The sequence below is a fragment of the Canis lupus genome, chromosome 6, assembly GCF_048164855.1.
Source record: "Canis lupus baileyi chromosome 6, mCanLup2.hap1, whole genome shotgun sequence".
Lineage (NCBI taxonomy): Eukaryota > Metazoa > Chordata > Mammalia > Carnivora > Canidae > Canis > Canis lupus.
In genome coordinates this window covers 54,875,908-54,891,507 of record NC_132843.1, presented here as the reverse complement: position 1 = coordinate 54,891,507, position 15,600 = coordinate 54,875,908, and the positions used below count along the sequence as shown (strand labels likewise).

Below are 15,600 nucleotides of genomic sequence, written 5' to 3'. Positions count from 1 at the left end.
ATCTTGTGTTTCTGTCATGTGGATGAGCTGGAGTAAAAGCTAAATCCTTTCCTATGATTCAGTTTTGCCATTTTTAAAAGACACCATCAGACTTGGTGACAAGGGTGGTTAAAAAAAGTACTTCAGTTTTTTAGTTTTTAGTTTTTTGTTTTTTTTTAAATAGAGGATTGCGTGATGAGGTAAATGGAGTTTGCTTTTCCTTGGATAGGGACCCTTCCTCCCACCCTTATCCCCTTTTGACCGTTGCAAAATAGCTTAGTCCAGGGAAAGGGGAGAAGACAAATGAGTAAAATAATGCCAGAATCAGCTGTTGCCAGGAAAAACACACTCTGATTCAGTTAATTTGTTCTGTTAATGTCAAAGGCTGTGATTCCCAATTAACTAATTTTAAGAAGCCGTAACCGAAAATAGCTACATCAGCCCTAAAGTTAATATTTGATGAAGATTAGGATCTTCAAGTAAGAAGACCGGGGCCCCTAAAGAAGTGGTAATGTCTGTTTCAGATCATCTTGCTAAACAGGAACGCAACTGGCTGGGATTTTCAAACTGGGTTTTCGCCCCTTCAGAGAAGTTGAGTGGGGCGAGAGGGGAGGGGGCAAGCCAGATATTCTGGCAATAGACAACGTTCCACAAATCAGATTTGTGTACACTCAACTCACTAATGACAGAAGCATCCCCACTGGTGAGTCTCTTTGGGCTAGAGATGCTCCCCGAGCTCAGGTGGAACTAATTAAACAGGCCTGTCGTTTGCAGCATTTCCAGCTCCCTCACCGAAGGCGAAGGCTCGGGGCACAGAAACCAGAACAGCTTGAGCGGCTGAGAAAAGCTGGGCCGAAAACGACTCCCCCCGCCCCTCTCCTTCCTCTTCCTTTACATTGGAATGGAAAGATATAATAAAAATAATTCAAAAAAACCCCAACACACCCGAACGCTCATGGTCTCTGTCCAGTAGCAAGTGCTTTCATTACATCTGAGTAGGGTTAAAATAAAGGTGTATATGCTCCTAACGTCAAAATCATAACTTGCTAATGAAGTCGAAAATTATCCGGAAGAAAACTCTGTACAGGCACATGCCGGATGTAGAATATTTTGCCTCTAAAAGTTCCGTTATTGCCTCTGTAATATTAAAGCCCAACAGGGAGCCGGCGGGACACGGCTTGTACTGTCTTGTCACGTTAGGAGTTTCTGGTTTCAGATAAAAGAGGGGAAAGGGCCCTTAAGAAAGTAAAGAGGCTAGGAAAAAAAAAGTCAAACTTCCTTCTCGGAAAGCTATGGGTTGTTTTCCTGGAGATGATGGATAATGGCATTTCAACCTTTTTTTTTTTTTTTCCTCAGGTTTTAATAGAGAAAATGGAGGCAAATCAGAGTGGGAAAGAGGGAAAAGAGAATATATAAATAAACAGAACAAGGTGAAGTTTCAACAAGAGCTTCCCCTCAACTTTTTTCTTTTTTCATCTTTGTCTTTCTTTTTCTCTTTTCTTCCTTTCTTTCCTTTTTCTTTCTTTTTCTTTCTTTTTCTTTTCTTTCTTTCTTTCTTTCTTTCTTTCTTTCTTTTTTTTTTTTTTTTTTTTGAAATCTTAAACCCCATTTCTGGCTTGCATTTGGTAGGATTCCTGCTCTGGCTTTTATTAAAAACAGACTTTATGTGGTCAGAATTCTTCATCTAAAGCTAAACTTTAATAGGCATAAGGATCCTGACAGAGTCTCTCTGGGTCTCTCTCAGGTGACCCCCCCCCCCAAGAGGGGTTTCCCTCCCGTTGCACTGAACTGGCTGGCGCTAAAACTTGAAGGCTCAGCACAAAAACCAACCTTCCTTCCTCTTTTACTCTGAAGGCTCATTTCTGTTTTACATTTGAGACTCTTTGCAAGGCCAGGGCAAGTTAGGGCTGGCTCCAAGTTGAGAATATTCTAGAAGTTTTGAATAATATAACCGTTGTCCTATAAATTCCCCAACACAGATGCATTAAACCTGCGGTTCCCCTTCTCTAGCTAGAGCTGGAGCTTCCGATTCCTACTGGCTACCTTCTTTCCGTGTGTGAGCTTGGAAAGGGTGACTCCATCCCGCCTAACAAATCAGTTTAGCATTCAGCAGTATCTCTGAAAGGGATTGGCAAGCCAGCTTATCTGAAACAAAGAGGTAAAGCAGCCAAGCGAGCAAACAAAGACATGCATGTTCATTCCCGAGGAAAGGCACCACCAGGTTGCTTTGGTTCCTTCTTATAGCTAAACAGACAAAACAGCCGATTTTGAGGCTCCTGTTTCAGACTCCTGCCTTCCCACTCTCAACACCCCACCCTGCCCCCCAGTGGTCTCCACACCTTCCTGGCACAATAACAGATACTTTCCCAGTCAGTCTGAAATTTCCTAAAACAATAATTTAACCTTGCTTGCAGTGAGGCTCAACACTGACATTTATTTATTTATTTATTTATTTATTTATTTATTTATTTATTTATTTATTTTTTACATGGAGGGCAAAATCTTTGCAATAATGTAGTGTGGTGATCCTCAAGGGGAGGGGGATTTTACACCCCACTCCCCACCTCCCCAAACACACTAGCAATGTCAAGATGTTTTTAGTAGTCACAACTGGGGCAGTATGACTGGAAATCCAGTGGGTAGAGGCCCGGATGCTGCTAAACATACTAAAATGCACGGGACAAGCACCCCCCCCATCCCCCAAATGGCAACAGTGCCAAGGTTGAGAAACCCTAGTATTGTGGTTGGAAGACTGGGTTCTGGAGTCAGACTGCTTGGGATTAAAGCCCAGCTCCATTAGGGTCTGGTTGAGCAGTCTTGGGCCAATTGCTTAAACCTCTGGGCTTCATCTGTAAAATGTATAATAACCTATCCTTTTGGGTGGTTGTGAGCAGTAGACAAAAATATACCTTCAAAGCACCTAGAATAGTGCCCAGCATACATTGAGAGCACAATAAATATCGCTATTACTTTTACTATTATTACTAGAAATTTAGCTCCGTTCCAAATGAAGTATAAGCTGGACCTTATTTTTAGAGGAAAAAAAAAATACAGGTTTGAGAGTACACATATCCTTTTTGATTAGGACCAAAGTGATGATAACCCTAACAACCACAGTGCTTTACAGTTTATCAGGCTCATTACATATGATTTGGGCAACAACCTTTTTCAAATTGTTCCTATTTCATAGATGAGGAAACCCTAGCTCAGAGTTTAATGAGTTGTGCAAGGTCTGTGGCAAACCAGGTCTTCCGATTCCACATCCCCTGCTGTTCCTGCTACACCACCCTTTGTTTACTAGTTTAAGATAGCCCTTCTCCTCATTACACCCAACAGCCTGAAGATCAAAATAAATGTAAGCCCCGTAATCAGAGAGTGAGGTGACTCAGGCTTCGTGGGTGGGAGGAAGTCACTTCTCTTTTATGGTACACGCATAGTAAGGTTTTCCTTCATAAAGCATACAAATATTATAATAGTCTGAATTGAATGTTTTAAACAATTAAATTTCTGTATGAGCTAGTTTTCTTTTAAAGTTTCTGATCTCGAGAAAAAAACCTCTAATTCCTTCTATTTTTAAAATCTCTAATTATACACATTGTACATGTTTGACTATAAGTGTACAAAGATGAGGATATAGCTTCAACTATATACATGTTTCAAGTTTCATTTATTCACTATTTTGTTTCACAAGTAAGCCTGGAAAATCTGCTTACCCGTGCCAAGATGTATTAATTCAAATGTATGATGTTCCATCTCATATATGGTTAGTGACTGCACATAGCAATCATCATGTCTATGTTAAAATTTCTCTGCACAGTTTTTTTTCTTTTTAATATATTGCAAACTGATCAGCCCAGTTTTTACTTAGACTACATTAAAGTTAATAATATTGGGTTTAAGGGTTATAGTTCAGGGGGCAAATGGATAATATTCCTTGAAGTGAGTGGTTTTCTGGAATTCCATTGGTAATAGAGAAGGCGAGGCCTTAGCTCTTGATACTCTCATGACCTATGGAGCACACAGCTTGCAATAACCCAGCCATGGCTCTTTCTTTCCTTTCAAAGCTCTCTCTCAAATTATACAAACAGCTGCCCAAATGTCATTCATTTGGACCCAGTTTCCTATAGTCCCACTTAGTTTGTGCCAGTTGATAGAGGAGAGGTCTGGACCACATATTGGTGTTTAAATGGTGTTACAGGCTTCACGGTTTTCCCATGATACCCCTCCTGGGTGAAAACTGCAAATGTGTATGAAAATATTTTTGCAATTTTCTTATCTGAATAAGGTCTGTCTGTTAGGCTAGCAGAAGAGAACCAAAGAGCATCCCCCTAGCCTGCGCAGGGGGCAGTGCACTTACCTGGGGACACTGGGTGGGGCCCTCGTGGGCCTGGAGGGGACTTGTGGGGGCGCTCCGAACCAGTCGCTGCTGCCACTGCCACTGCTGCTGCTGCTGGGGAAAGGGGGTAGCGGGCCGGGCCTGAAGGGCACCGGGGGTGCCCCCGAGTGGGGTCCGGGTGAGGGGATGGCGGGCGCGGGCCCTCGGCCAGAGGCGGGCCGCGGGAGGGGAGCGCTCAGGGTGGGCCGCCTCTGGGTCGTGGGGCTTGGAGGGGGTGACCTGGGGACAGACGAGATCCATTTCAGTTTGGAGGCATCTTCAAAAAAATATTTTAAGGCTTCCTGGCTGCTTTGTAAAAAGTCTTTTTTTTTCTGATTGAGGAACTCAGATCCCTTTTAGGAACAGTGCAACTTGTAAAAGGGAGGAGCCAGCGGCTGTTGATCTTGGGGTGGTGGGTGTGAGCTCATCTTGGGTGTAGAGATTACTTAAATATATATATTTTTTAAGGTATAAAAGGGTAAATGGTGGAAAGGACATCCCCCCCCCCCCCCCGGCCCCCAACGATTCTCTCTGTGGAGGCAACCAGTACAAGGAAACTATGTATCCTTTTCAACTATATTCTATGACACAACACAATATTCTCTATATATAAGCTCTTGTTTTATACATATTAGAACATAACATTCTACAACTTACTTTTTTTTTTTTAAAAAGCCTCACATTAACTTGGCTGTCTCTTCACTTCAGTACAGAACTGTCTTACTCATTTTGAGGACTGTATAACATTCCATTGTAAGGATATATTGTTTGTTTTTGAAGGGAGCTGAGATAATCTGACCTTTACTCTCACTCCTGAACTTAAATATCTTTCTTTCTCTTTAATCTTTCGGTTCATATTGGTTTAGGGAAGCACACTCATAAAATGATCCCGGACAAGCTTGGCAGGCCTCAGGTGACGTGGCGCTATTTTCCTACCTGCGGGAATGCTGTATCCAGGAGTCATCCACCGGAGGCGGTGCAGGGGTGAAAGTGGTGGCAGTGTTGATGTCGCCGATGATCACAAGGGCTTCTTTAAGGGCTTGGTACATTCGAAGCATCTCATCCCGGCGCTGAGCCTGCTCAGCAGATTCCTCCATCAGAGTATTTTGGTCCTCTGAAGAATATAACTGTGCTAGGAGCTCTGAATTTATGAAATCTTTAACCTGTCAGGTTACCACAGAAAAGTAAAAATGGGAATACATGAGTGATCAAATGGTATAAACTGGTTCACAGCCCATGGACCAAGTCTGCAACATTTCACTCTGGGAAAAAGTTCATGATGCATCATGTACACGCAAGATGTACAATATATGCGTATTTGTTTACTCTCATTTTCTCCATTGTCCTCCCAATCCTCAGTACCAGGGCAGGAACAGTCATCCCCTCTGTCTTATGGCTGTGGACTAAAGGAAAACCTAGATTAGGTGAAAGAGGACTAAATCTTGCTATCACCAGAACAGGGCCTGTTGGCAATGCAAAGCATTTCCACAATGCTGTCTGTGGCTGCTTGGCATAGAAATGAGGGCAGGTACCAGAAGATAAGCAGCAGTATTTTCAATAGAAAACAATGATGTAAAGACACCTATGTCATAGCACAAGTTATCCATTCCTTCATATTCCCAGTCTTTTACTAGTTTTTACCACAATCACTGGAGTAGTATGAAGATCCCAGGTTTCAATGTCAACCCAACGGTAGAATTAGCACTAGTAAGTGAAGTTCTATTAAAAACAGAACCTTAGGGATCCCTGGGTGGCGCAGTGGTTTAGTGCCTGCCTTTGGCCCAGGACCCAATCCTGGAGACCCGGGATCGAATCCCACGTCGGGCTCCCAGTGCATGGAGCCTGCTTCTCCCTCTGCCTATGTCTCTGCCTCTCTCTCTCTCTCTCTCTCTCTCTGTGACTATCATAAATAAATAAAAAATTAAAAAGAAACAGAACCTTGTATGATTATTGTAAGTTGACTTACAAAACCAAAAAGTTATATACTCTTGGCTTTCTAGAAGTCTACAGTAGAACTACTTAACAGTATTGAGGACTGACATAGTTCCCATAGTTAACAGATATATGAAAACAGACTTAAGTATGAACAGTGTGTATGAGTCATAGGGGAGGGGCAGTTTGAAGAAGAATGAGAATGGAGAGGATGCATACATTGCACAGCACCAAGGGAGCAAGCACCAGCCACCATATCTCATCAAATGGAAGATACCAGTAATTTTAAGATACGCCATAATTTTATGCTACTAAGAGAAAACACCATCAATTAAACTATGACAGAATGCCAAGATGCCACTGAGTGTGACATGTGTCATCATGTCAGAACTAGTAAATGTGAAACAAGTGAGTGCAGGAATCAGTGAAAGACAGAATGTCCCAAGTACCTCCGCAAGTTATGTTTTGATTCCCACCACATACATACAAAATTTACTATGACCTCAATTCTACAGAAGAAGACATTGAAATTCAGAGACTTTAGTAACTTGCCCAAAGCCACATAACATTAACTTGAACCCCAAATATTTTGACTCAGTCTGGTGCTTTCTGTTACCCCCTTACCCCACTTGGATTGAATGCTTAGCAAAGACAATTTATGTCTAAGCATCATTATTTTAGAGTGGTATAGCATGTATGCTAATTAACTTAAGCCTAGAAAAATAAACCAACTTGGATTTTTCAGTTTCTCTGTTAAATAAGACTAATACTTGTTTAGAGTCACTGGATCTTTCTAAGAAATTCCAAAGGCCAGTATATTTAATTGTTACAAATTTAGGCAGGCAGCAGCACAGCTGTCAGATGCTCAGAATTCCTGAGTTGTAGTTAAAATATGTAACCAAGAGATGACAAGAGTCTAAAACACGTAGCTTTATTATTTTTTAAAGGTATCAAACTATGTAAATAGTTATACTGATCAGAAAATTCAGCAAAATCATAGCTTCACTGTGGTGAAATGAAAAGTATTCTCTGTCCACATTTTGTAAACCAAGAGGGATTCAAATGTGGAAGTAATCTAGTAGACGAGATGTATTTGGGCAACTGTCTAGAGGGTAGAAGGTTTATGTGTGATAGCTGTGGAAGGTAAATTTGGCCAGGTAACCTGGAGCCAGATGTGAAAGCCTTGAACGCCAAGCAAACTGTTTGAACTTTATCCACTTGGCAATGGAAAGCCATGGAAGACTTTTAAGCAAGTCAGTGAAACAATAAAATAGAGTTTTAGAAAAAGTAATCTGTCTGTGATTGGAAAAGAATTTTCAAGGGTGGCAGCTGAGAGAAAGAAATCTGTTAGGAGACCATTATATGTCATTTATGAGACAGTAATGGTTTAATTTAGCAAGACTGCAGTGGAATAGAAAAGATGGGCACATATAAATTACATTATGGAGGAAAACCCAGGTGGATGAGGTGCTGTTTTGATGTGAAAGGGGAGGAGCGAAAGGAACAAGAACATTTCAAGCACTGAGGTTTGGGTGAGTCAGAGAACAGAAAATCAGAAGTCAGGAAGTAAGTTAAAAGTTAGAGGAAAGACACTAGATCTGGGTTAAGGAATACTTCATCCCCCTTTTTGGAGATTCAGTCACTTTTAAACACACTTGCAGGTACCCACAGAGTCAGGGGCACTCGCACGAATCTTCTGCTGCTGGGAGTGTGCATGAACTCAGATAGATGATGCAACTCAAAACTCAAAACCAGACAATTTTCCTGGCATTGAACAGCAGTTGGGCTAAGCTAGTTTGAAGCTTTACATCTAACTGGAGTATCACTTAGAATCTATTAAACACAATTTAAAAGAAGGTCCTTCCAAGAAGAGATTTAAAGCAGATCTGAATTAAGAAGTGACTGTCAAACAAACCACGAAATAAAATAATGAGGGCTTGTTTCAGCATTCTGATCAAAGATCTGCCTTGAATCAACTCTCCCACATCAGAAAGTAACACACTAAAACTGGCCTACTATCCCAAAGATTTGGCAATGTTCTGAATTAATAGGAATATTACTAGCATGAGAGAAAAAAAGGCAGTATGACACAGTGGTTAGGAGCACTCGCTCTACACTCAGCTCTGAATTTGAGTCCCAGCTCCCCACTGCTGTTCTTGAGCAAATAACTACCTCTTTCAGTCTCAGGATGCTGATCTGTAAACTGGGGACAGTGGTAGTAGCTGTCTCTAGGGCCATGGTGAGGATCAAGTGAAAGAATAATTATAAATTGCCTCGCGCGATGCCTAGCATTTTGATAGTGTTCGGTAAGCAAAAGCTGTTCTTTGTAAAGCACACAGGCGAAATTAAGTTGGCATGAGGTTTTTAGAGGGAGAAGAACACACAGAAAGCTATTGCGGGGGCCAAGACACATATACAGTTCAATTCAGAGTGGAGGGTAAACATTTTATTTTGCAATGAAACAAAATTTTAGAAAGACTCTTCTCTTCTCCTGCTAGCCTAGTTTTGTGATGCCACAACTGGAACAAAGGTAGGGGGATGTCAGGGAGTTTCCAGACACTTTGGGGACTTTCTGAGCAGTCCGCATGTCCGTGGTGCACATACGTAAATCAGGGATTCTGCACGACAGGGGAGACCAAGTAAGATCCCTTTGAGGTGATGGCATTTAGAATACACCTCACAGAACACAGCATAAACGAATTATACTTGGATGCGAGGCCTGAAATAATATTTATGCTTTTAATTATAACACCTTATAAGCTATACATCTTGGTATGGTTCACAAAAAATTCTCATACTACAAAACCTCATTCCAGTTCAGACTCTACAGGCTAGATAAACAGGCATGACCGCACCATGTCGTTCTGCTCAGTGTAAAGGAATGTGAGGTCATTAAAAACGTTCCACATGTTTTCTTCTCTTTCTTACTTTAACCCTTCTCTATCAACCTGCAATAGTTTGGGATTTTAAACCTTCTTTGTCTTCATAATTAAGACCCTATTAAAACCTTCACAAATAGAAGGGACATTCCGAAAATTTTCACATAATTCTGTTACTAAAGAGACCATTTCCTTAAGAGCTGTAGGTTTCTAGACGGAAGGGCCACAGTCTGCAACACGGTGGTAGTTCTCATTCTCATGAAGACATATATGAAAAACATAATTGAGAAGTTTAAATTTGCTTAGTTTGGGAAAGGAACTTGGTTCTTTGAGATCTCATAATTCTTTCACATCTGCTTTAGCTTCCTTTCCATTTCTCAGGGATATATTTCCACTAAAGACCAGTGCTGTTTTCCTTCTTTAAAAAGTGACATCCTGGGGCACCTGGGTGGCTCAGTCAGTTAAGCCTCTGACTTCAGTACAGGTTGTGATCCTGGGGTTCTGGGATGGAGCCCCGAGCCCCACATCAGGCTCCCTGTTTAGTGGGGAGACTGTTTCTCCCTTTTCCTCTGCAGCTCCCCCTGCTTGCCGCTCTCTCTCTCTTGAATAAATAAATAAAATATTTTTAAAAAGTGACATCTTTGACTCACAAACCTAACATCAAGCAAAAGAAGTTAGACACCAAAAAAGCACAGACTATATGATTCCAAAGTTTAAGAACAGCCAAAGCTAAGATAAGCTATGCTGTAAGACATCAGGAGTGTTACCCTCGGTGCAGAATGATGGTAGTGGGGGAAAGTGGGGAGAGGGGCGCTTCTGGTCCTGGTCCTGATCTGTTTCTTGGGCAGGATGCTGAATTCTTGACCCATGGAAACAAATCAGTGCCCTGGTATTTAAGGGATACTTTCACCTCAAATAATGAACATTTGAAATAACACTCTACTTCATACATGTGAAAGTTACAGTGAGTTTTGAAATTGGAGCACATGTTACTGATTTTCCACCAAAGTGCCAATGGCCAAGGAGAGTAAATGTGGACCTCCAGGGGTCCAGGGGCACAGGCGGCAGCATGCACTCCAAGTGTGAAACGCCTCTGGGCTTCATATTTGATTGTTAAAAAATTTCATAAAAACTTTATGTTCTATTTTGTATTATCTGGGTTTGCTCGAGTTACTAGTTAAGATTTAAAACGTTTCTCATATTCAAATAAACCCTAATTAAATATCCAAGCAAATGAGCCTTCAGGGAAGATACATCAGGTATATGCTACGGGGACAGGAGCCCTGCTAGCTGAGCTGTGTAGTTGGCCTAACCTCACCATACGCGTTCACGGACTGTGGATGAGAAGATCTGGGTTTTAATCTTGACTCTGCCAGTCCCAGCTCTGAGAGCCGGGGTGAGTCACTTAACCTCTCAGAGCCTCAGTTTCTTCATTTATAATCTGGGCAAAATAACAAGTACCTAGTGGATGGCTGTCCTATGGATACCAGCACAGAATGATGTCTGGCTTTGCCACTGCCGCTTTCACAGTAAAGCTGGATTCCCTTCCCTGATTCTGGGACCGAGAATCTTCTGATGGGGTGAGCTGCAGAGAAAGAGGCCATCAAACTGTGCCTGCCATGGGGTGCTAGGTGTGTGTTGACTTTAAAGTCCTCAACAAGACTCTGCTGCTTCGACTGTAGCCCGTCCAGAATGACCGGCTGTCATAAACTTGCTATTTCTTTGGGCCGCTGTTCCCTAGTGCGCTTAAGCAATGCAACAGCTGCTATGCTTCAACAGACAAAGGCTTACAGTATGTCTGAGGCAAGGCATTTATTGCTGGCTTTAAACTTCTTAAATAATTCCATATGGAGACTTGAGTGGCAGAGCACTTAATGTAAACTTTCAAAGGAAACTGCCCACCAAATTCTGAACTTTAGAAAAGTTGGCTGAAACATACTCTTTTTCAGAAGGCAGGGTAGCCATTGCCATTTCAGAGAGGAAAGGCCACGGTGCGGCTTTCGGCGGTGACTGTCCACACAGAGGCCCCCGCTTCAGGTAGTCGTTGATCCTGGAGAACCAGGGTCTAACCCGGAGCCATTTATAGAAGCAGCAGGGTTAAGTGGATAGAGTTTAGAATGAGGAGTCAAAGCGTTTGTTTTCTAGGTGTGATTCTATGATGAATTCTCTGCCTTGAAGTCTCTTAACACCGAACAAAAAATCAGCACGTATGTGTGGCACAGCGCTGGGTGTTCACCACGTTTCCGTTCCTTGAACTCCACGGGGCACTTCTGGAATGGATAGAAAGGGTCCAGGTGTCCCGTACAATAAGATGCCATGAGGATATGGCATTTATAAAGGGCAATTTATTTCTTTCACATATATATCATTATCAGATAGACAGATAGATAGATATGACTATGTATTTTTACGTATAGTGTAAAAAAGCAGACAAAATAATACTCCAGGAAAAGTGGTCATCTGAGATATGTAAACTCTTTTCTGACAGATACAAAAAAGTTAAATTTCAAACAAAGAGAACCGTATTTCGTAAGAATTCAGCATGTCATGATGTTTCTGTTTTCTCCACACACTCCTATAAGTCTCCATGTGTCATTATTCCTGTGTAAGGTCTCTCTTAAGACAGCTTGCAGAGCTCTCCCTGGACAACTCCCTGTGGGCGGGGGCTTAGCCATTTCATTAAAACCAACAAGAACACTGGTGAGGGGTGAGGGCAATTAACCCGGCATTTCTTCGTGTGTGTGTGTGTGTGTGTGTGTGTGTGTGTGTGTGTGTTTCTTGAGAAGGTGAAAGTAGGATAGATTCGCAAGAGGGTCTTTTTTTTCTTTTTCCTTTTAACTAATTAGTGTCAGGCTCCTCCTCACAGTATAGACAGTAAGGGCTATTTCCTGTGTGGATGATTGAATACAGTGCAGAGCAAAGAAGTGTTTGAACTGCTGGCAGCACTAATGACTCGCCATCAAACACTGAAAAGATAAATGATACTTCATCAGGAAAATGTTTAAATAAGCAAGTGCCTGGATATACCACAGCAAAACAACCTGAACTCATTTAACTAAAATTAAGAGGGTAATTTAAAAAAATGCACAATTTGTTTAGTACTCTGTATTTTTCAAAATGGCATACGGTCGCATTTATTACATTCTCTGACAATTCAGCGAGGCAGCTCAGTGTTCTTATCGTCATTTTAGAAGTCACCCACTTCAACTCAGAAGGGCCAAATAATTTGCTTCTGGTCACACAGTGGGCCAGTGACTAAGCTTGAGTGCAATTCCTGGTTTCTAAACTTCCTAGATACTGCTTATCTACTGCTGATACTTCAAAGCATCCTAATAACCTTGTTTGATTATGCAAAAATGTGTAGGGAATAGAGATAAAAACCTTGGGTACTTAGAGCTTCTTCAAGAAGGGTTTCCCTCAAGGGGTTTCTTTGAGGAAACCTTTCTTCAAGGAACAAATATACCATGAACAACAAATAGAATGTCATATTTACAAACACAATTCTGAAAAAAATCTTGAAATATGGAAAAGGCCCTTTATGGTTCTTTTTTTTTTTTAAGATTTTATTTATTTATTCATGAGAGACACACACACACACAGAGGCAGAGACACAGGCAGAGGGAGAAGCAGGCTCCATGTGGGGAGCCCGACGTGGGACTCAATCCCGCGTCTCCAGGATCACACCCTGGGCTGAAGGCAGGCGCTAAACCACTGAGCCACCCAGGGATGCCCCTCTTTATGGTTCTTAAATAGGCAGGCAGACACATTGGTTTCTTACAAGTATATTTTTCATAGTATTTCTACATGTACTATTTTCTGAAATAAATCCCTAAACCAGGGGCACCTGGGTGGCCCAGTGGTTGAGTGTCTGCCTTCAGCACAGAACATGATCCTGGGATCCTGGGATGGAGTCCCACATCGGGCTCCCGTGGGGAGCCCGCTTCCCCCTCTGCCTATATCTTTGCCTCTCTCTCCTGTGTCTCTCATTAATAAATAAAATCTTAACAAAAAAATTCCCTAAGTCAGGTACTTTCTCCATGATTAGTAGTTTACATATGGAGGAAACAAATGTAAAGAAGTTAACTGATTTGTCTTTATTTAGGTCAATAGAGTCTGTAGCAGAGCCAGGCTTAATAATATATAGGTTTCTGCTGATTTCAACTGTGTCCAGTACCTTTGCCAACTAATTTGTATTTATCACAAGCAAATGCTCATCATATATTATTGATTTAAATAAAAAGGTGTCCCTAGAAGATAGTTAGAACTAAAAATGTTGGTGTCTCCTTTTCAAGAGTCGGAAAAGCCTATTCTAAAACATGCCATTATAGCTTATCTTATCTAAAAGATAATTTCTCAACTAACCCATGATATTATTAGTACTTCAATAAAGGAGCTGCCAAACTAGACCACATAATGTAAGTATCATATCATGACCACTGTAAAGGTAACCACAAAAAGGGAGGGATTCTATATGATACAGATCAATTGAGGGCTAGTCTAGCAGGCATTTTAACATCTGTGGCAATATCATCATTACCTTAGAAAAGAGAAGCTGACTGACTTTGAATCCAAGGGGATAGGGCAAAAAGCCATTTCCCAGGTTAAAATAGCATTCCATAGTTTTTAGAAGGTGAAAATAATCATATAACGTATTTTATGTGCATGTGTGTAGAAAAGAATAAATATTTTTTGCCTTTAATCTCAAAGTCTAGGAGCCAGGGCATCTGGTTTTATTGTTGGCTTTGCAATTCACTTATACCCCGACTGCAACTACAGTATTTTTGCTCTGCTTTATGGTGAGCAAATGTGCACTCTTCAAGAGGAGATAGGCAACAGGGAATACCACAATGCTATGGCTATTCCATGTTTGCTTTCCTAAATTCTCTTTCACTAGCCACTTACCGCTTTTAATAGAAAATGAATGAACCTAGGTAATAGGCACTTTAATAATCCAGAAAATATCATAAAAAAACTGATGAGACTATGAGCACTTTCCACACTAAGATGGGTTAGAAGTTAGAATGAGACAGTTTATAATCACTTACATTGTTGATCATAAGGTGCATTATTGTTTTTGGAATAAGATCTCGGATACATTTGTTGATGATAGACATGTAGGAGTCTACGAGGTTGCGAATGGTCTCCACTTGCCTCTCCAATTGTGGGTCCATGGAAAAGTTTTCTGCTTGGCCATTCTCATCATTTTCAGTCTAACAGAAAGGAAAGAAAACATGCATTATTTTGCATTCGTTCAAAAGAAAAAAATACCATACATTCTCAGACGATCAACTTCTGATCACTGTATTTGGAGTCCTATTACTAGATGGTATCATCTTTATTTTAAACATACCCATTAATTCTGAAAAGAGATCAGAACCATGCAGTTATTACTCAACTTTTAAAGAGCCACAACCTGGGAAAGGCAACTATTCTGAGTGAATGCTGAGATGAATAACCAGATAAACAGTTCACCTAACAACATCTCTCTAGAGAACAGTCTAATCTTCAGCCATTTGCAAGCTGGCCAAAGAACTGAATCCAAGCAAATGATGCAGATGCAAATCTCTGGGAGGGGTCTCAAGGGATTCTATAGATTAGAAATAACCTTGGTGTTGTTCTGGAACTCCTAGGTCTGTCCTGGAATGGATCAGCATTTGCATCAGCCCAGGTTTTAAAACTAAATCTCCTGGGCCTGGCCTGGAGTCAAAATAAGAGATATAGAGAATAATTCATCTTTCCATGCACTTGCTGGAATTTGTTCTGTAAATTCATGCTTCTGTCATCACTACTAAAGGCTGGCTCCATTGTGGAAAACTTAAAATTTTAACTTCCAACTTGTTATTCTTTGAATAAAACAGAACACATCTATACACAAAGAATTTATTTGTGCAACATGAGAGAAGCATCTGTTTTCTATACTATGGGACTTGAGTTAATTAATTTTGGCTTATCCACCAGAGGCTGGGCTGGAATGGCATCTTCATCATTAAGGGCTGACCTATTGGCTTGGCATTGAAATCAATTTAGAACAAATGGTCTCCATTTCAAGTCAGGTTGAACCATCTAAGCCCCAGAACATGATACAAATATTGTTAGTGGTCTGGCTACTTTCTAACATTTGGAAAGATTTAATTACAAATGCAAAAAAAAAAAAAAAAAAAGGAGGGGGGATAATTTATTGCTTCCATTGTAGGCATGAAGTACTTTTCTTTGGAAATGTACATACTTTGATCTGCCAGGTTTTCAATCATCGTATCAGTTCTAGGCAAAGCACTCTGCTTAAATGGATCTATAAATGACAAATTTTTCCTTTGAATCAATATGCATGTGTAAAAGGCGTATTTGTAGGCTGACAAAGTCAACAATAACAAAGAGAGAAATAGGTCCTAGTCATTTATATCAGCTTCTCTTGCTCAGAAATATCCAATACTTTTA

At 40.9% G+C, this 15,600-nt stretch overlaps 1 protein-coding gene and 1 long non-coding RNA gene across 12 annotated transcripts in view; one reads left to right on the top strand and one right to left on the bottom strand.

Annotated features, from left to right (window-relative positions):
* LOC140635670 (uncharacterized) overlaps positions 1–1,424 on the top strand; it is a 37,390-nt gene extending 35,966 nt beyond the window's left edge. For all 3 annotated transcript variants that reach the window (XR_012033023.1, XR_012033021.1, XR_012033022.1), the window contains one exon: positions 754–1,424. This is a non-coding gene — a long non-coding RNA (uncharacterized lncRNA). The remainder of the gene's footprint in view (positions 1–753) is intronic.
* DNM3 (dynamin 3) overlaps positions 1–15,600 on the bottom strand; it is a 547,902-nt gene that overhangs the window by 25,611 nt on the left and 506,691 nt on the right. For all 9 annotated transcript variants that reach the window (XM_072830615.1, XM_072830618.1, XM_072830613.1 and 6 more), the window contains 3 exons: positions 14,211–14,375; positions 5,291–5,517; positions 4,337–4,594 (listed from right to left, as the gene is read on the bottom strand). In XM_072830615.1, coding sequence (XP_072686716.1) covers positions 4,337–4,594; positions 5,291–5,517; positions 14,211–14,375 — 650 coding nt within the window. The remainder of the gene's footprint in view (positions 1–4,336; positions 4,595–5,290; positions 5,518–14,210; positions 14,376–15,600) is intronic.